We start from the raw sequence: 19,398 nt of genomic DNA on the forward strand, positions 1-19,398 counted from the left end.
ATAGTTAAGGAGAAGAGAGTTTGGTTTAATATTGTCTGTGCAGGTGTCGTCTACTTCTTCAAAGGGTGGGGTATTTTGGTAACAGTAAACAATGATCAAGAAGCTGAACTAATGCCTTGGCTCCTGATTAAATTCATCTGTAGGTTTTACGTATCATCTAAGTAAGACAGCAGACAAAATCTTTGCACGTGTTTTAGCCTTAATCACATCAGTGTTTTCACCTCCTCTCAGGTTGACACATTGCCCCCTGTCATATGACTGCTGCCTACTTCCTGGTCCGACGCCGCTGTTCTCAAGCAGTTGTCAGCTCTTTCCACAATAGATCTCTTCTAACCGACGACCAGCCATGTCCCCTTATGCTGTCTTTGTGTTATTTCTTGCCATCGGCCTTGGTACGTATACATGATTTGTTTGTCTTGTGTTTGCTTGAATCATTATAAACAAGTGCGAACCGACACGAACTTTTGAGGAAGAGGCCGCGGCGCTGTCGGTTCAGATATCTGGAGATTCATGCTTTCTTGTCTATATCTTAAATCTACGGCTAAAACCGGATACTTCATACAACAAACCTATATTGATTATGTAATATTCTGACGTTATGTTGTGCTTAAAGAATGTTCTCGTAATGGTGAAACTGCTGATAGCCTCGCGCTAATGCTCACCTGCGTAACACCGGGATTAAAACGGTTGTGACATCAGTAAATGTTTAAAGAAGCTCGTGTGGATATTAAATAACAAATTAATTGTCTTAGATTGACATATCTAATTAGATGTAAGGTTAACCCTAACTTAATTCAATAGTTGTTGCAGTTTGTGTAACCAGTGATGCTAGCCTTTAAATGCTAGTTAACCTTTACACTTTTTGAGATATAGATGTTTTTTTTTAAATTTGTAATATGTTATTATAATGGCTCTATATACCCACAGCTCAAATATGTTTTTATTTTACATTATATCAACGTACAAAGGGCTACACAACGCATAACATTAACAGAACAGGCAGGGCTAAAGTAGCTAGCTGCTAGCTCCACCACACTTCGCAGTTTAGTTTACAGTAAGTCACTCACGTGACACTTAATGTCGGACGAAACATTAAGGCCAAAACATTAAGGCCAACTTCTCTTAAACCATTCCATATGTAGCAATTATGTGGTAGTTATGTAAATTTAAAGTTTATTACAGCAAACCGGTTTTATCACAAACTGTTTTTGAGGTGTTCAGCCATTGATTGTGCGTACTAGGGACATAGTAGAAATCTTTGAAGAAGTAAATTTTAGTTTGGTTGAGTGGCAAAGTGGCTATCTTTATGAGTTTAGCCTACGACCTGCACAAGATTCTTCCCCTCAGTACAGTTTTCACATAAAAAACAGATTCACAGTAAGTTTGTGTGATAAAATTTGTATATTTCAATAGTATGCATAAAATGTCTTTTGTGCAGCTGATCCCACTTCCCTCATGGATGATCCTGACATGGATGATGCCACTACTACTTTGCTCACCACTGCTATAGATGAAACTACAATTACCACGACTACTACAGCTGAAACGACTACCACAACCGAGGTGACTACAACCACCCCGGCACCAACTACCACAACCGCCACTGAGGCTCCAACTACCACGACCACCACTGAGGCTCCAACTACCACGACCACCACCACCACCGAGGCTCCAACTACCACCACCACCACCACCGAGGCTCCAACTACCACCACCGCCACCACCACCACCGCGGCTCCAACTACCACGACTGGTTCTCCAAACACAACTACCACAAATACCACTTCTGCTGTCCCTACTACCACCACCACCCCTGCCCCAACTCTTCCTAGTCCCACCACTCATCTTTATCAAGTCAAAAAAGACAATGTCACCTGTCTGATGGTCAAGTTTGGTCTTCGTTATGGTTATCAAGGAGTTGTAAGTTCAGATTATTTAACACATTTCTCAGCGTTTTTGCTTGATATGCTACTCACTGTCTTGTATTTTCCTAGAAATATGAGGAGATGAACTTTGAATCAAACCAAACTAATGTCACTGGGTCTTGTGGAGAGGACAGCAGTGAGCTGTTGATAGAAGCAGACACAGTGACTTTCAAGTTAACCTTCCTGAATGTAAGTCTTTACTTTGCATTTAATTTTAGTTGTATTCGTTTAATATTTGCCTCACAACTAAAAAGTCATTCATGGTAATCATGATTTAGTAGTTAATTGGTCAATATTCAGGCTTCCTACACATAATAAAATCACATGATGTAACCTCTTAATCGTAACCAGTGACTAGGGCTGGGTACCATGTCAGTACAGTACCAAAAATCTTTCTTTTTGATGACAAAATTATGAAATATTGAATGAAAACCATTTTTTTCTTCAAATAAATTGTGTTAAATTGAATTTATGAACATTATAATTCTTATTATCTGTTCTTCTAGATAATGATTGGTACTTTATCAGTATCTTCATCTGCATTATTCAGATACCAGTACTGAAAACCAAGTATTGCTCAAGTATTGGTACCCCAAAAAATTGACATCCTGAAAGGCATCACTATATGTTATCTTATGAAATGAAAAGGAAAAATTAAACATGCTGAAATGACATGTCCAATATTCTTTTTCCTGTATTAGGACACAAAGAAGTTCAGCCTCCATGGTCTAAATGCCACTGGAAAGACAAGCTCTGGTAATTTTGACTTGTCACTTTTTTATGGTTTCACAGATTTCATGTATGTGACATGTTCTGTTTGGTTTTTTGTCTTGAAGGCGTGGCATTCACAGAATCTAACAGCAACTTGACCCTCTGGCAAGCATCTCTTGGCAACTCCTACATGTGCAACAAGGAGCAGAATTATACTATCACCAAACAGCTGACAATCTTCACCTTTGAACTCCAAGTGCAGCCTTTTGGAGTCAAAAAGGAGTCTTTTAGTACGGGTAGGTGGTCTTCAGGTTTTTATATTACCATTATGCAGGACTAACTTGATATGCTGTATTGTGTTGTATTTGGCTATTTATACTGTTTGATATAAATGTGAAGTAGTGGTTTGAAACCTCTTGCCTCCCCAAACTATATGTTGCAACTTGTGACTCATTCTCCTTTTATCTGCAGCCCAGGAGTGTTCTTTGGATGACACCAGCATCTTAATCCCAATCGTTGTTGGCGCAGCCCTGGCTGGCTTGATTCTCATTGTAGTGATTGCTTATGTGATTGGCCGAAGAAAAACTTATGTTGGATATCAGACTCTTTAATTCCAATTGTAATCAGTCAGTGTCAGGGTTTCCAAGCATGGTCCTTCTCCTTTCAAAAATTAATAATGCATATATTATCAATGAAATCAAACAAAGAAAAGCTTTTGTTGGCAGTTTGTCAAATCAAAAACGAGAACAACAGATTGCTAAAGTATGAATGGTCTTGGATTATTAAAAAAAAAAAAAAAAAATAGCCCTGTATTTGCTGCCGGGCACTTTGTTTAAATTCTCAAGGACCAATCTTGTCTACCCAGTGTTTGTCCTCATTTCTGTCTTGTGGTTTTTTTTTTTGTTTTTTTTTTTTTATTGTTTTTGTTTTTTTTTTTCCTTTAATGTGTGATCTCTTTTTCATGAATAATATGGCTTAAAATTTTCTCCTAGTATACTGTCCCACAATGAATCGTTACCCCTTGTTTTATGTTAATATTACACATAAGCATTTTCTGCTCCAATTCTCTTAACAAACGCCATTCTCAAAGGCCCGTTTCACTTCTGTGTTATTAGAAAGTTGTGATGGCCTATTCCATATGGTGAGAGGAGATGATCCAATGTTTTCTCCTGCTGAGCAGGTGGAAACATGGCATTTGTACAGCTTTATTGTATACATGGGAAATTTAGCAATTAACCTTGTGCTAACAAATGTACAAGGTGGAATTAAATAGAGGCCACCAAGCAACTGGTTTTACCTGATCGTTGTGCCCCACCAAAAGTACAAGTTAAATGTCAGTTAAAAGGTTTCTCACACTTGCACAAGCTGAATCATTCAGGTCAGCTGTTTTATTTGCTAGCTTAGTACTTTTGGCATTGTAGGTATTGAAAAGGGATTGCTTATTGTGTGGATAATCACTTTTCAGCTTATTTGAGAAGTAATTCTGTTGCACTAAGTTTGTTTATTGCAGTAAATATATGCCATCATGTTTTTTTCTTTTTGTGTGAGGGAGGGCCACTTTGTGCTCTAAATCTTGTAGCTTCACTTCAACCTGCTTAAAAGACCAAGCCTAAATATTGGAATGTTGGATATTAAGAAAAATATGCCATGTTTGATTAATAAGAATAAAAATGGCTTAATATTCCCTAAAATATAATATCTGGTAATTTGGCAAGCAATTTGTTGCAGAGTTCAGAATAGTCAGGGTAAAGTGCAGCCTCCAAAGAACTGTTTTCTTAAGATAGTAAGACAATGCACCACGTGACAGCTGGCGTGTACTAGAGCTCGGAGTTTGGATGTGTACTTGTGAACAAATGGAATTGTATGCCTTTTAATGTTGCGTAATATATTGAGTGGAGCCTGTTGTGTGTGTATAGTTACTCTCTGAAAAGATGATTTTGTTGTATGCTGACTCTGCCTTAATTTCACTTGATGGTTTTGCAGCACTAAGAGACTTTTGTAAGTCATAAACCAAACCATCATACATTTAATTTCTTGTAGCTCTTTTAGATCTTACCTATTTCTTATATTGAAATGTCTTGAAGCTGTGTTTTTTGAAAAAAAAAAAATGTAAAGGGAATTGTGCAGCAAGATGATCTTAAAGAATAATGTCAGGATGGCTGATTTAATCTCCACTCTTAATACAATAAACTGGATTGAAAATGAAAACTCATTGAAATAATTACTTTGAATTGTGTTGCCCAGTGTCCTGTAAATATCCTGTATCCTCTACAGTTCCAGTTATGGTCCAGTTACTTTTCTCCTACTTTAACAACAGGCTTCTGTCTACTTTGGATTCCTACTTTTTCAGTATTTTCCTTATTTATTAACCTCCTGAGACGCTCACTCTTGTGCTTTCTTTACCCTAGCTGAGGACTGCATGCCTGCTGGGGAGAGCTTCATAGTTCCCATAGCTGTCGGAGTTGCCCTGCTTGCTCTCATTCTTATCGTTCTGGTGGCCTATTTCATCGGAAGAAAGAGAAACATGGCCAGCGGTTATGAGTCTTTTTAATTTGACATGCTGCCTTCAATTAATTATGACCACTGTAGTGTTTATGTATAGCGCTGTGCCATGTTGAAATCTTACATTTCTTTGAGGATGTTTGAATTTGTAATTGCTGCTTTGACTAAATTTCCTGATGCCTTCTACCCCTGAATGCCACACTGCTTGTTTTTGTGGGTAACCCCTATCCCAATCTCTTGCGCTTTTTACTAATCTACTCTGTCTTTGTCTTTTGTCTGTCAGCTGAGGAATGCTTCCTGGACTCTGATTTGAGCTTTTTGGTCCCCATTGCAGTGGGCGTGGCCCTCAGCTTCCTAATCATCCTTGTGCTTATCTCTTATCTGATTGGCCGGAGGAAGAGCCGCACCGGTTACCAGTCCGTATAATCCCTCCCATGTGCCATACTCCCCAAATAAAACAACCCCTGCTCCTTCCTTCCCCCTCCCATTTGATGAATTCGTATCACCAGAAGTCAATTTATCTCTATCCTGTCGCCCCTTCTTTTATTTATTTTTTTTAATTTTCCCCCTAAATTCCATAGCTTCAAAGCCACTTACTGATTATATTCAAATGTAATGACTGATTTGATTTTAGACTGCATGTTTACAAGAACATCTGTTTTGGCTCACCGGTTTCCCTATAAGGCTCTGGAAAAAAAAAAAAAAAAAATGCTGTAATATAATATGTGTATATGAATCTTGTATGAAATGAATGACAACATTTTAATGAGATGAATGTATGAGTAAGTGACTAAATCACTTTCATTTCTTAAGCTGTTAATCATGTAATTAAAACATTTGATGCTCAAATAATAGTTGGAATAAAAGGGACATATTTTACCAGTCACTTTATCAGCGATGGGACCGGTTGTGTTCCATGAGGGAGATTTTTCCGCTAAATTGCACATTTTCTTTGTTAAAGTGACGAATATCTGAAAGTACTAAAGTTATTTGTTTCACCTTGTGAGAGTGTGATTGCACCTAACATACGGAGCTAACTAATGTAATAACCTATGACGGGCCATCTTCTGCTTGTGCCTCCTGCATTGCTTGCTAGGTTGTCTCCATCTGGACAATGTGCAAAGATATGCTTGTTTAACACAAATGGGAGACAATTTCAATAAAGTTTCATTCTTGTTTTGTATGACTGTTTTATAAATTAACGATTGTAACTAAACTTGCTCTGTAAACTTTGACCTATGCTTTTAAAAAGTCACAAGGGAGCATGGTGTGACCACAACTTTTGCTGACCTCAGACAGGTAGGCCTTAGTGGTTGTAAAAGTCACATTAAACTTAACAGCTCAGACACTGTTCATTATTCCCTTTTTCAGAATAAAGACTATTCATTATTGATCCTAAAATGACTTTTCCAAAAGAGGACAACGAATGACTTATAGATCTTTATTACAAACAATACTATATTCTGAAAAAAATAAAGTAAAAGTATTTGCAGTATTTATTATTTACTGTGTAAGTACAGTACAAGTCCTGTTTGCATTCATGGAGTTCTTGAAATATGCAGGGTTTGAAAATAAACAAATTAGTCCAATTCATGACAAACGTGCAAATAAAACCACATTATTACAAACTTAAATCAAGAAAGGTTCTAATCTATGCATGTTCAGGTCAGACAATAATTTGCATAGTCAGATATATTAACTATCGGGCTAGTGAGATTAATATTTCTATTAAAGACATGAGCTGAAACTCACTGTAAGTCATGGTCGTGAATTTGTGACTGAAGGTGCCAATACACAGAGAGCTAATCTCTAAAACCCAGCAGCAGATATTTCTTAAAGGCAGAAAAAGTTGTAATGTGTAGTATAATATTGATCAGGCAGACAACTATTAGATGCTTTAAACTTAAACAGATATTTTGTGCTGCCATGTTGTTGTGCTTTGATGTGTTGTAGGCAGTGTTAGCAGTGATGGACTCGCCTTATGCTCCGACCACCAAAGAGAAGGTAACACTGCCCAGGTAGCGGTCAGTGGGTGAATCATTGATGATGCCTTTTCCATTGAGTTTGCATTGTATTTGAAGGGGTGTGTCGTACTGCACTGAGCCGAAACGCACCGCCACCACTGGTGACGAGTAGTTTACCTAAAGACAAGACACAAATATATAAGCATAATAAACATCTTAAGCAAATATTTTTTGACTTACATGTCTAAGTTTTCCATAGTAAGGATAGTACTTCAAATCAAAAATACTCTTTGGAAAGAACTGTAGTTGTCCAAGGGCTTCAGGTGGTCCTTTCTAAAATGAAGGGGAAAAAAAGGCCTAAAGAAAAGTATTTAAATACTGCTGGCAAACTGTGAGATGAGATCTAAATTAGAAAACAGTACCTTGACTTCACAAGTCACGTTTATTGGTTTCCCTTCCCCAGGTAAGTATCCAAGAATCTACAGCAAAGACATGATTATGTAACTGATTCCCATTTATATATTTGATATTACTGCACTTAACTATGCCAGCACTTAGAAAAGCAACACCAGCATGGCTTAACATTGAAACAATGTAAAATGCTGATATATGCCTTGGCTAGTAACAGTTTAACTCTCATTGGCTACCATAGTTAATTTTATTGTGTGCATATTATTAACTTCTGAAGATGTAATTTTAATTCATAATAAGTATAGGGTACAAATAGAAAAAAAAATAGGCCCACAAAACTTGTGTAAGATGACCACATGCACCACATGCAGAAAAAGTGTTTCGTTAGTCAAATTAGTAACAATAACTAATATTTGGAAAGTTCATGTCAAATGCCAGCTTTAGGCCACATGTCTTACCCGGTTCATTCGAAGTAAGATGCATGGTTTTCCCTGAGAATAGCCATAGTGGGGGTCCTGCATCCCCGAGCATTCTCCCAACCAAGACCTCTTAAACTGGCATGCTTTCCTCTCCTCATCCTCCCTTAGGTCGTCCTGCATGAAATACTTCCCATCCTGTGTGCAGCGGATATTCTTCCTGTCCTGAGCTCCATCGTTGTATGCTGGGAGTGAAGCACAGAGGAGAGGTGACTGGATGGGCCCACAAAAGGGGAGGGGCGTAAATAAACCCTATGCCCTGCCAAACTTGAGGCTCTGGTTAAGGAAGTCAGACAAAAGCAGGGTGTGAAAAAGAGTGCTGAAAGGTTGATCACAAAGAGGCTTTCTTCCCAGCATGCTTTGCAAAATACTAATGAAAGGCAGGCCAGACCTCCCACCTTTATGATTATTATGTCTACAGTTACAATCTTATTTTTCTGTGACTCACGTCTTAGATGTTCCTCCATTGACCGTGCGTACTTCTTCCAGGATTTTCGCTCAGAGGCGTTAAAGTGGATGTCATGACCTTCCAGGTGTGGAGCCATCGTCATACCTGCCAGTGGAGACGCAAAGACAGTCAACTGTGCTGAGACCCAGGTACAAGCAATGAACACAAGGATAAGTTAACACAACACAACTACATTTGTGAAACATCTCTAAGCAGGGGGCTGTACTATATTTACCTGGTGGCATCACTCTGTCATTGTAAGTTGGATGATAGGGACTAATGGACCACATGAGGCAAAACACACAGCCTCCAAACATGGCTGCAAGAAATGCATAAAGTGCAGCATAGAAAAGTAGGATGAGGCCTAAAAGACAAAAAAAAAAATTACATTAGTATGTTATGTACTTTAATCAATATACGGCCCTACTGTAACCCAGCAAACTAACTAACTAACATAGTACTGTGGCCAATTTGACTAACATTCTATTAGCAATTAATCAAGCTAAACGTGCTTTAAATGTAATAGCTTTTGCTGTGCAGGCAATTTCACAGGGGACTAAGCGTAGCCAGCCTTGCATCTCTGTAACGACAAAGGCCTTACTGTTTAAGCTCAGTGAGAATTCTCCCAGCTGTCCATTCACTCAGGAACAGAGTGAACCTCCGGTTGCCATCGTAGTGAAGGTCTTTTGCAGCCATAGAGGCCCCGCCAGCTCCAAGGAGCCCCAATCACCCCACTTTGGTATTATGTCACTTATTACACAGGACACACAACGCCGACTTCAACCTCAGGTCCTTTCTTCCTCAGGCACAGGGGCCCCATGCTGCACAAGTGTGTGCACTCTGGTTAGAGCTCCAACTGGCTGTGGGCTGGATATTGGCCTTATCTTGCTATATTATCTGAACTTATGGCTAGAAATGCAAAATGCATTTACATCACACAGCATCTTAATATCAACTAACTGTCCCACTATTAACATCTTAAACATAAAAATATTGTATCTCAAGAGCGAAGTGCATGTGCAAGTTCAGTGGTGAACTCGCCAGGGCTTTGGGAAAGAGGCAGAGAGGAGCATGGTTAGATGCAGAGGAATTTGATTTCTGTCCAATCCAAGGCCCAGGACAGTACAGTCCCGCTGCGGACATGTCCCCAGGCAGTCTGTTTTTGTCGGGACTGTCCGACTTGTCCATGCACCTAAGTAAACATTGTGCATGACTCACACACAGTGAGCTTTCTTGTCACTGAACTGAAGAGAGAGATGTACAGTCACCAAACCACTGCAACTGCTCTCAGCACAATGTTAATGGATCTTATTGATTAAATTACATATAATAATTATATTAACTCACTCCAGCTCTTTCCAGAGCGGCCCATAAATTCCTTGGTCTCTGCATTCCACAGGTATGTCTTCAAGTCATCAATTTTCTGGTGAAGGGTCCTCTGAGGTAATGGTCTACGCTTGAATCGTTCAAAGTTGAGGTCTTCCTGCTCTAGTGGCTGGTGTTCAGCCAACTCTTCCTGCTCTTCCTCCAGCTCTTGGCCATGTTTGAGGATTACTTTGAGTGGCTGAAAAGAAGTAGAAGAAGAGAAAGACCTTCAGTTGCAATGTGGTCAGCCTGACTGAGTTAAGCTATGTGCTATATGCTATACAAATGTAATTAGTTCACTTCTCAATGGTCCATAGTTTTGGGATCGAGACGCCCCATTGTCTTATACATTGTATTAGTATATTCTGAGTCTAATGGTGACCTCTCTCCCTGGACCCTCCTGCTTGCCACAGCTGTAGGCAGCAGAACAGAAGGGTACCTTGACCACACAGTATTCAAGAGACTTAGGCACTTTCACCCTATATTCACATTTAAATTAAGCAATCAACAGCGGGGCTAATGAACAGTTGCATGTGCAGACTCACTGGGCTTCTCGAGAGCTTGACTGGTTTCACTTCTTCTTCTGGAGGTTGAACTTGCTCAGTCTGAGCTTCTGCTTCTCCCTCTGTGGGGGTCGGCTCCATGTCCGCCACAAAAAGGAAAGGTACTCCTCACAGTCCTCTCTAAAAAGTCAAATATTGTTAAATATACAAAAACATATTGCTCCTCATTTTTATTGTAAGGTTAAACATGACACTGAGAAAATATAAGAAAATGGAAAGACACAACATACCTTAAGTGTTTTTGTTTAGTTTTTTGTGCTTGCCAAAGCACCTTTGATCCCTAAAAGTAAAAAAGAACGTCAAAAAGTGTTTGGAGAATTCATTAGAAAGTTTTAGGTGTTGAATGAAGAACCTCCTTCAGCTAGGCGCGCATCGTACTGAATGGAGGCTGAGCAGTGGGAGAGAAACTGGGGGTGGGATAACTTTTTTTCCTCACGAAACGTTTTGGCAGTGAGTGACCTGGGCCGCGGCACTGAATTCTGAACACACACCATGACCCATTGTCTATTAAGCTTGGGTAAGCCTACATTTGAATACAATATTTATTGCTATTTCCAACACAAGACAATTGGTCAGCAAATGTGTTACTGCAGGCCTATAATAAAACAAGTGCAATTTACATTTTTATTGAGTGTGGGCTATTTCTGAGAGTGGACACCAAAGAAGTATTTGAGCCATGAGTGATGTTCATGCACATGCATGCATACTGATGTCTGTTGCCAACACCAGCAGCCCTATAGACTCTGGCGGCAGCTGCTTACCATAAGCACTGCTCTGGTGGACCTCAAGGAGCTCCTCATCCCCTCTCCATCTGCAGTCCCCTCACGTAGCCCTGGTCCCCTGTGTAAAGAGGAGGGGGAGCTTTTTTACCATGAAAAGAAGCAATTGCGTCATGGAAAAAGCTTCTATAAAATTTGTGGGGCAAAAACCAGCCGAGTTCCACTAACATGAAAGTTAGTCATTTTCATCAGCCAAATGGTATCAGACATCATATTTGCAGACAATAGTTTTAGAGCTCTTTAGCAATAATCTTGGATCTCATCCTGCATCATCTTGTATTTTACTTACCTCATTGTTCAGATGCGTGTGTATTATCGTGTTAGAGAGCTGATGTAGTGCGATCACTTCACAGAAATCTTGTGGAACAGTTTTTGTGTCCGGTGTCACGAGTTGCTGCTGTCAGCAGGGGGCGCTCTATCACTGCTCTGCTGTGATGGTCTGCTTTGACAGCTCAGGCGCAGCTGTGATCCATCACTGGAATGACTTCTAACGTTTCCCAAATGTGAAAAAAGATAAAGGAAAGGTTAAACTCGTGTGGATATTTTTGTAATATTGACATTGAAAATAACTTTGTTTAGGCCTATACGTTTAGGATAGCCCAAATCAAGAAACGCAACAGACCTTATTTGTTTTTTTAATGGCACAGTTATTTTGCACCCCAATTTATCTGGAAAAGTACCCCATGTCCTCTGTGAAATATTGGTGGGACTGTCATCAATCAATAAGCAAAAGCAGCATTTTCCACTCTCCATCCAGAAAGCTCAAAATTTACTGAAATAAGGACTGACCCTCCATCCCTGTCAAATGACCTGGTCCCACTGAGAACTGAAGAGTTCATTGCTTTCTCAGGTTTACCTGGATGTGCCTATTGTCTATCTATTTTCTTTTCTAAGGCGCAAATTAGGCAAAGTTTGGCCTAAACTTAAGTTAACTATTTTTTCTAAACATTGTTTATGTAAGGTTACACTGGATAATGAACAATCATAACTGTAAAGAATAACGAATGCTCTATATTTTCAGTCTTATAACCAGTGACATGCGCACACAGGCACAGTCAGCAGCCGTGACTACAGCCTTCCACATCCAAGCCGAGGATCATTCACCACCAACAGCGAGCCAGCGGGAGTGTGCGGGAGTGTGCGGGAGTGTGCGGCGGCAGAGGGATGCAAATCACGGATCGATTGAAGAACGGAGATAGTCGGACAGACAGAGGATGCCAAAGCTCACTGACGCGCCGTGTGCGTCTGCTCACGACTGTAAACAATTAGCCTGTTTTTCCTACGCTGCGCTCCAGTTTACGTGAGTAGGCTACTCAACCCCCCGAGGAGAAGGGTCCAGCTGCCAGCATGCCCCCTGTCCAGAGCCTGCAGTCCAGCGGGCTCTCGCTCTCCGAGACAAGCATGGGTATGTGTGTGCAAGGTCAGCGCGTGTGTGCATGCTCTGGACACGCTTCAGTGAGCTCACGCACTTAGTTATATGGGCCACTTTAACAAGCATATTCATAATTGTTCAAATTATAACTTAAAATATTAGTGGTGGCTGTAGGTCTTTGTTGTGTCTTTGTTGAAACGGAAAAAAAACACTCGTTGCATCACCATTTTTGGCCGCAGCGCGTCATTGCAGGTGCAGCGACGATGACAGCAGAGTGTTTTCCTCCAGCAGAGTGTTTTCCTCTGCTCTGTCGTATGGTCCGATCGGCCTGTACGGGAGCTATTCACAGTCATGGTGATCTGTCAATCAGCAGACAGTACGTGAGCCATCAGATGCATTAGATATCATATAAACAACCTAGAGAACAGTCCTCATTAAAGCCACGTGTAGGCCTAAATTCAACAATGTGCCACCACAGAACCAAACCTATTTCCTTAATGAAATTTCTACACTAGGCCTACTAGACCTATATAGGCTGTGTGGGGCAAGAGTTCAACTCAGTTAACCTGCTGCCTTCTCTGTTAGTGTTAAGTACGATCAGAAGTGTTAAATTTTGAAAATTACTCAGTTAATCATTAATAGAAAAGAACATTAGTAACGCTCTATCACCTGGTTTCCAGTTCACAGCCCTGGCTTGTTTTATTTGACCAATTTAAGAAAAATAAATAAATACATAAAATAACAATTTATAAAATACTGGCAAATTAACACCAAATGCTCAAACAGAATAGCCATTTAAGGGAAATCTGAAGGCAAACAAACCTACAAGCCTACAAACAAATGAACAAATATCTCCACATAACAATGTTATTTGCTTTTTTCAGGTTCATTCAAAAGGAGGAAGAGGAAATCCATTATTGTGACAGTGATGCTGCTCATTGTATCTGTGCTCATACTTGTGTTTGGATTGGCTGCCACCACTCGCACACAGAACATCACAGTGGGCGGCTACTACCCCGGAGTCATAGTGAGTGCACAGCAGCTCTGACACTGTGAAAGTGAGCTCTTCCCAAACTAATAAACCATTGTCTCTAAGGGGTGACTTTGACCAACATTCATTATTCAGCATCACCATCATTAGTGTCTAAGTGAAGTCTAGTATTGCTCCATGAATGAGTTTACTTCACAGCAGTCATCTTTAAGCATTATATTTGAGAGAGATAAGAACTAACATGTAAAAGTAACCTACTGTATATTTTTGGAATTGAAATTGACAGGGATTCATTTAATATATGTGAGAATTGGTTGTATGTGTCACACAATTCACTAGTAATAAAAATAAGCTTCCTGTTACACATTAGTAACTATCACTGAGTAGAAAATACGGAGTGGGCAAAATTATTTGATGAGAGAAGGTAAACAGAAATAAACATTTATACTTTTATTGTCCAAGCATGTTTTGAAGAAGCACCAGATATGAACAAAAGCAATAACACATTTTTTTCATCTTTTTCAGCTTGGTTTTGGCTCATTTCTGGGGATTATTGGTGCTCATTTGATAGAAAACAAGAGGCAAATGGTAAGATGCATTTTATAATCTACATTGTTTTTGGATTCATAAATTTTCATTTTTTTGCTGAAGAACTTAGAAGATGAGTCTCACTTGCCTTAAGATAGAATTGACTTTGCTATAGAATTTAGCCAACTATGATCATTGCACAACTCCTGGAGGTTTGTCTTGTGTATTAGAGAAAATATCCCTGGAGCTGGACTGGTGATGCAGCTAGAAATAGACGGGTGAAAGGAGAGGAGGACGGACCATGTTCACGACGGAATGTAGGGAAGGAAACTACAGATGAGAGGGGTGGGAAGTGCTGGGCTGTCGTGGTCAAAGTAAGGAATGAGTTTGCCCTATGACATCTTTTTCCATTATACTGCAGTCTAAACGCGCTTATCTCAATGGAATCCAGTTTGTCACTGTACACCCTACCTTCTGTGAGCTCTGTATTACCACAAAGTGTCCTGATTATATCAAATGTGTCTGATCGGTAGACTGATCACTGTATCATTTAGCCGTTATCTTCCATAATATTGAATCAGATATGAATTATACTATCTAAATTGTATTGAAAATGAAATCAGATACAGATATGAAGTTGCAAGATTCAGTAACTCAAACAACACAAGTCAGGAAGGTAATAGTTATAGTTCTTTAGTTCTCTATTTGCTGACCCCAAACTCAAAAAAAGAGTGGGATGTCTCAGTAGCAGTAAGGACATGGTGTAACTGGCCTGAAACAGTGTGCCAATTTTTGCCAAATAGCAGCCACCAAAGAAGCCAGCAACCATGAAAGTCTCAAGCCGTCATAAAGGTTATTATCAAACGTATTTCAAAATGCAACATTTCCATACATTCATCAGCAACTTCTGTATGTAAGTCTATATTGTGCAAGCTCTGGATCTTCTATGTCGGATGTGCATGTTACCAGGGTGGCTGCACAGGGTGGGGTGATGTGTAACTGAATACACACCATCTCTCATTGAGGAGTGAGGGGAGGACAGAGACGCAAATGGGGAAGAATAAGCGTTGCAGTGCCCACAAGGACCTGGGCACCGTGCCAGACTTGGACAGGAGCAAGGTGAAAGCTCCAGCTCCTGTTGTCCTTTATTCAACCTACAGCCCCCAATTCAAGCTGTGCAAAAAGTAGGAGGTTATAAATTAGGTTTACATCTGAAGACATAGAAAGGCACTTCTGTTGAGTTAGATGTATCTTGAACATTATGAATAGGTTTTGTGCTCGCGTTCCAATACATGTTCTGTCAGCACAATCAAGTCTAGTGTGATTCTTTTTTTTTTTAGTGTTGGCATTACTCAGTCACAGGTGTTGTCATTTCAAAGTGAACGTAATCAACAAAGAAATGAAGCCTTATTATGTGTTTGTCTTTCAGCTTGTGGCATCTATTGTCTTTATCAGTTTCGGTGTGGTCGCTGCCTTCTGCTGTGCTATTGTAGACGGTGTTTTTGCTGCAAGACATATTGTAAGTATCAGTTACAGTAACAGTTAATTTAAGCAAATAACACATTTAAACTGAGGCAAGGCAAGTTTACCTGTACCTCACAATTCGTAGACAAAGTAATTCAAAGTGCTTTACAGATAAAAAGACATTAAAACCACAATACAAACACATCAAAACATAAATAATCACCATAAAATTAACATTAAAAGAGAAAAGTGCAGAATAAAAACCTTTCAGTCATATATAAATCATCAATATGGGTTTCACTTATATTTGGGAAAAAGGTATCTGTGCTTTTCATCAAATCTTATTAAGTCTCAGAATTACATAGTTAAATGCATGCCCTTCTGAAAAGACAGTACACAAAGTGCGGTTGGAAAGGAGCCCCACCCTCACCAATGGGATTTTCTTGGAGAATCAGCCGATCCCTTCTGATGCAAAGCACATAAAACAGGAAACCTCTAATGCACTCTAAAAACAATTAGCTGGAAATAATGGAGATCACCATCATAATCATCATCCATGTCTGGCCTTGAATTAAAAGTTTTCGGCTCCTTGTATATTACAGTCTAGCAACATTGTCTGCAGTAATTATAGACTAAGCAGCTTCTTGACTTATGTAAAACAGACTTTTAAGAGCTTTTAACTATGTTAAAAGTTTACTCTGTGTCATAATTCGATTGATTCAGGCACGTTTGAATTATTTGATTAGATGCTGAGTCATACATTTTTCACTGCCATTTTTCAGTAATAAAAATATATCAATGAAAATCAACCACTGGCTACAGTGAAATGTCAGTATGAAGAGGTGGAGTCTCTCTGCACTTTTAAACAGGAAATTAACGGACCTGCTTCTGTTGTTAAGCCTTTTTTGATCAATAGTGCAGTTTACAGTGAACAAAATGTCAAATGATCCCGGTTTCTTCATTATAGTTTTAATACCTGGAAAGAAACAAACATATATAATCTTGACCTATGTCATTCTCTAATGTGTTTTATCAAGTCAATGGCAGTTCATTAAAAGCCTTATTATACTTAGGACCTCAGGCCTCTATATGCTGGTCGTTGTGCATATCACTTCAGTGAGACTGCATCTGACAGAGAGGTAAACATTATTTTTTATAATACAATTGTAATCATTTGGTTGGTTTTAGTATGTTCAAGCTATCTATACAGTGCAAGTCTAACAGATCTTTTGATCGCAGGTCTCCTGTCAGACATCATCACGAACAACCTGTAACCTCAGAGTCAAGAGCAACACTTGCTACTGCTGTGAACTGTACCACTGTGGCAAGTAGGTCTACTTTTACAAACACATTTACACATTTAAGACAGTGAGATGCTGCTTGCTTTGCTGTGATACTTTGATTTGATTTTTCATATACTGTGCAGTTTTTGTGGATCAACTTTTTACACTGTTTTGTATTAGAACATTTTTTTCTTTTTACTTTTTCAGAGAGCACCCTCTTATGGGACTTCAGAATAAAGATGTTTTGAAAAAATTTAGGAAATCCTCCATGATTTGGAAGTAGGTCTCTTTCTCTAGACCTGCATGAGTGGTCATATTATTATTCATTAGTTAATCGGTTTTGTTTTTTTGTTGTTATATGTTTATATATTTTTTAGATATAATATGTCATACTGTTTTGTGATTGACAAATTGTCATGTACCTCAAATGCATGTGCAGATTTTGGTTTTGTTTTACCAAGCATTATTGTGTTCATTCATATGTCCAAGCTTAAGCTACTTACTTTCAACTCTCAAATGGAAATAGAAATGTAGTGTTTGGATCCCATTCATAAATCACTGTTTGTGTACAGTCCATTTCCCGATAACAATGTTTAGAATAATGTGACAACCTTGCTGCACCTTGGCCCTTGACTGTTGTACTCTCTGTCCTATCCACTGGTCCAGCCGTGTGGAGGTTCATGGAGGCTACCATGAATACACAGATGTGAAGGGCTGCCAAGATGTGGTCCATCTGTACCACTTGCTTTGGTCAGCCACTATCCTGAACATTGTGGCTCTTTTCCTGGGCATCATAACTGCTGCTGTGCTGGGAGGTTTCAAAGACATGGTAAGATGTTTTAGCGTTAAAATAGCTAACATTCTGCAAATGTATCTGCAAATGTACAAAGTGTGCTTTGCTTTAGATTAGAGTCCTTCTTTATACAGCTGTAACAAAAAGCTGCTGGGACAGTCTGCATGGTCTAACAGTGACTGAATTAAGTATTTGTCTAAAAGTACAAATTTGGACTTGCCTTGTCTTAAATAGTCCTAAAAAATAGTCCTATCCTGAACTACTAGACCTATTTGTACTTGCCCTTAATCAAAGAATGTTACATGTTAATTATATGCCTAAATAACTGTCCTTACCTAATGGAATTGAATTTCTCTCATAGACACCCTCCATGTCTGTAGAGAGTACTTCTGAACCAGAAGCTATCACAGCGTCAATCCCAGCAGAGCCTCCCGCTCCATCCAACTCACTTAATTCCTATCGCAACACTGCCCCCTGCCTACCACCATACACAGCTTATGACATGCAGGTAAAGTACATTCTACAATCTACTAACTCTCTACTCTTAATAAAGTCTTAGCTCTCAAAATGTTGTCTTTTGCAGGGGACTTATGTGTTCCCTGACTCTTCGGGCTTATCGGATGATTCTCAATCTGGAGCCAGTCATCTATGGCCCACTATGATCCCTCCTCGTTACTCACCTCCTCACAACCACCCAGATGAGAAACCCCCACCATACAGCCCCTAAAACGGCAAAGACTCTCTATGGCCACTGGAAGAAAAGCACCATGCATTTAGGCATTTCCCCAAACCTGTAAAGAGAGTCTCATGTGGTGAACTGTTTGACCAGCTCAAGAAATCAAGAGTATGAATATTGGGACACTGGTTATAGGAGCCCAGAACATAAACAGCATATTAATGAACATACTACTGTTCCTGTAAGCAAAGACAGTTTACAGATGTCAACTATGCCTTAATGAAATGTCACAGTCATTCAAGCCTGATGCCGTCACATTCTGTAAATGCTTTCACACTATCACGGAGTGTGTAATCATTCAACTTTTCACTCACTTAGATCAGAGGGGATTCTACAGTTAACATGACTGTACAGTTGTGGACCTGTTGCTTAGTTAAATTTTCACTCACAATCAGCACAGATTTGAAGTTATTTTTATTTTGTATAGGATTTATCTGAATATTCTCATTTGTCCAGGTTAGATCACAATCTGTCATTTTTGTAACCACAATGCAATACACCCATAGTGCTAAAAAGTAAAGCAGAGGAACAACTGATAAGCTGTTGGGTCACTACTCATAAAAACATTTTTCGCTCTGTAGTGTCAGAATAGTTTTGAAGGAGCGCTAAATTTTGTGTACCTTAGCATCTTATTTTTTCCATTGGTTTAACTTTACACCAACTGAAAATTCTGAAGATTCAGGACGGCACAATCCCGAGCTTTATTGATAATTTAAGATACTCAAATAGCAATTTTCTGCAAATGCATCTTGAATGAAAAGTGTAACCACTAAATGATATTCTGCTTTATTTTGGTTCATTTAGAAGTTGAGCAGAACTACACATTAGATCATTATAATTGCACACATTGATGAGCCCAATAATTTCAACTGCAATTAATATATAGATTTTTATTTTTAAAAATCGCTGACTAGGCTTGAAAAAAATATTTTATTAAACACTTGTTTTCTGTCATGGGAGACATTTTTTTTCGAACTTCTACCACCAACAAACCAGCCAGCAGCTTCCATAACATAAGCAAGTAACCAGCTAAACCTCAACACCGTGTATTTTTTCCCAGATAATCTTAGTTAAAAAAAAAAAAAAA

General features: G+C 39.2%; 3 protein-coding genes across 6 annotated transcripts; 2 read left to right on the forward strand and 1 right to left on the reverse strand.

Annotated features, from left to right (window-relative positions):
- Nucleotides 1-234: 234 nt before the first annotated feature.
- lamp2 (lysosomal-associated membrane protein 2) lies at nt 235-6,321 on the forward strand. 3 transcript variants are annotated; one of them, XM_055224794.1, is made up of 7 exons: nt 243-392; nt 1,439-1,920; nt 1,995-2,114; nt 2,627-2,681; nt 2,762-2,932; nt 3,108-3,262; nt 5,045-5,183. In XM_055224794.1, the coding sequence occupies exons 1-6, from the start codon at nt 347-349 to the stop codon at nt 3,245-3,247; spliced, it is 1,014 nt and encodes a 337-aa protein (XP_055080769.1). In that variant the 5' UTR covers nt 243-346; the 3' UTR covers nt 3,248-3,262; nt 5,045-5,183. The 3 variants fall into 3 exon arrangements, with proteins under 3 accessions (XP_033829911.1, XP_055080769.1, XP_033829912.1); XM_033974020.2 differs by lacking the exon at nt 3,108-3,262 and having other exon boundaries at nt 235-392; nt 5,045-6,321; XM_033974021.2 differs by lacking the exon at nt 5,045-5,183 and having other exon boundaries at nt 244-392; nt 3,108-4,844.
- Nucleotides 6,322-6,565: 244 nt separating this feature from the next.
- On the reverse strand, nt 6,566-10,739 carry atp1b4 (ATPase Na+/K+ transporting subunit beta 4). Its single transcript, XM_033974016.2, has 9 exons — nt 10,596-10,739; nt 10,348-10,485; nt 9,785-10,001; nt 8,673-8,801; nt 8,438-8,542; nt 7,972-8,174; nt 7,525-7,581; nt 7,343-7,435; nt 6,566-7,279 (listed from the first exon to the last, which is right to left on the reverse strand). The coding sequence occupies exons 2-9, from the start codon at nt 10,444-10,446 to the stop codon at nt 7,118-7,120; spliced, it is 1,065 nt and encodes a 354-aa protein (XP_033829907.1). The 5' UTR covers nt 10,447-10,485; nt 10,596-10,739; the 3' UTR covers nt 6,566-7,117.
- On the forward strand, nt 8,512-19,389 carry tmem255a (transmembrane protein 255A). Of its 2 annotated transcripts, XM_033974019.2 has the most exons (11): nt 8,512-8,586; nt 12,166-12,549; nt 13,401-13,543; nt 14,033-14,095; nt 15,465-15,554; nt 16,573-16,638; nt 16,739-16,827; nt 16,990-17,061; nt 17,449-17,611; nt 17,937-18,083; nt 18,159-19,389. In XM_033974019.2, exons 2-11 carry the CDS (start codon nt 12,492-12,494, stop codon nt 18,300-18,302), a joined length of 1,035 nt encoding a protein of 344 aa, XP_033829910.1. In that variant the 5' UTR covers nt 8,512-8,586; nt 12,166-12,491; the 3' UTR covers nt 18,303-19,389. The 2 variants fall into 2 exon arrangements, with proteins under 2 accessions (XP_033829910.1, XP_055080597.1); XM_055224622.1 differs by lacking the exon at nt 16,990-17,061.
- Nucleotides 19,390-19,398: the final 9 nt, after the last annotated feature.

The sequence above is a fragment of the Periophthalmus magnuspinnatus genome, chromosome 10 (assembly GCF_009829125.3).
Source record: "Periophthalmus magnuspinnatus isolate fPerMag1 chromosome 10, fPerMag1.2.pri, whole genome shotgun sequence".
Classification (NCBI taxonomy): Eukaryota; Metazoa; Chordata; class Actinopteri; order Gobiiformes; family Gobiidae; genus Periophthalmus; species Periophthalmus magnuspinnatus.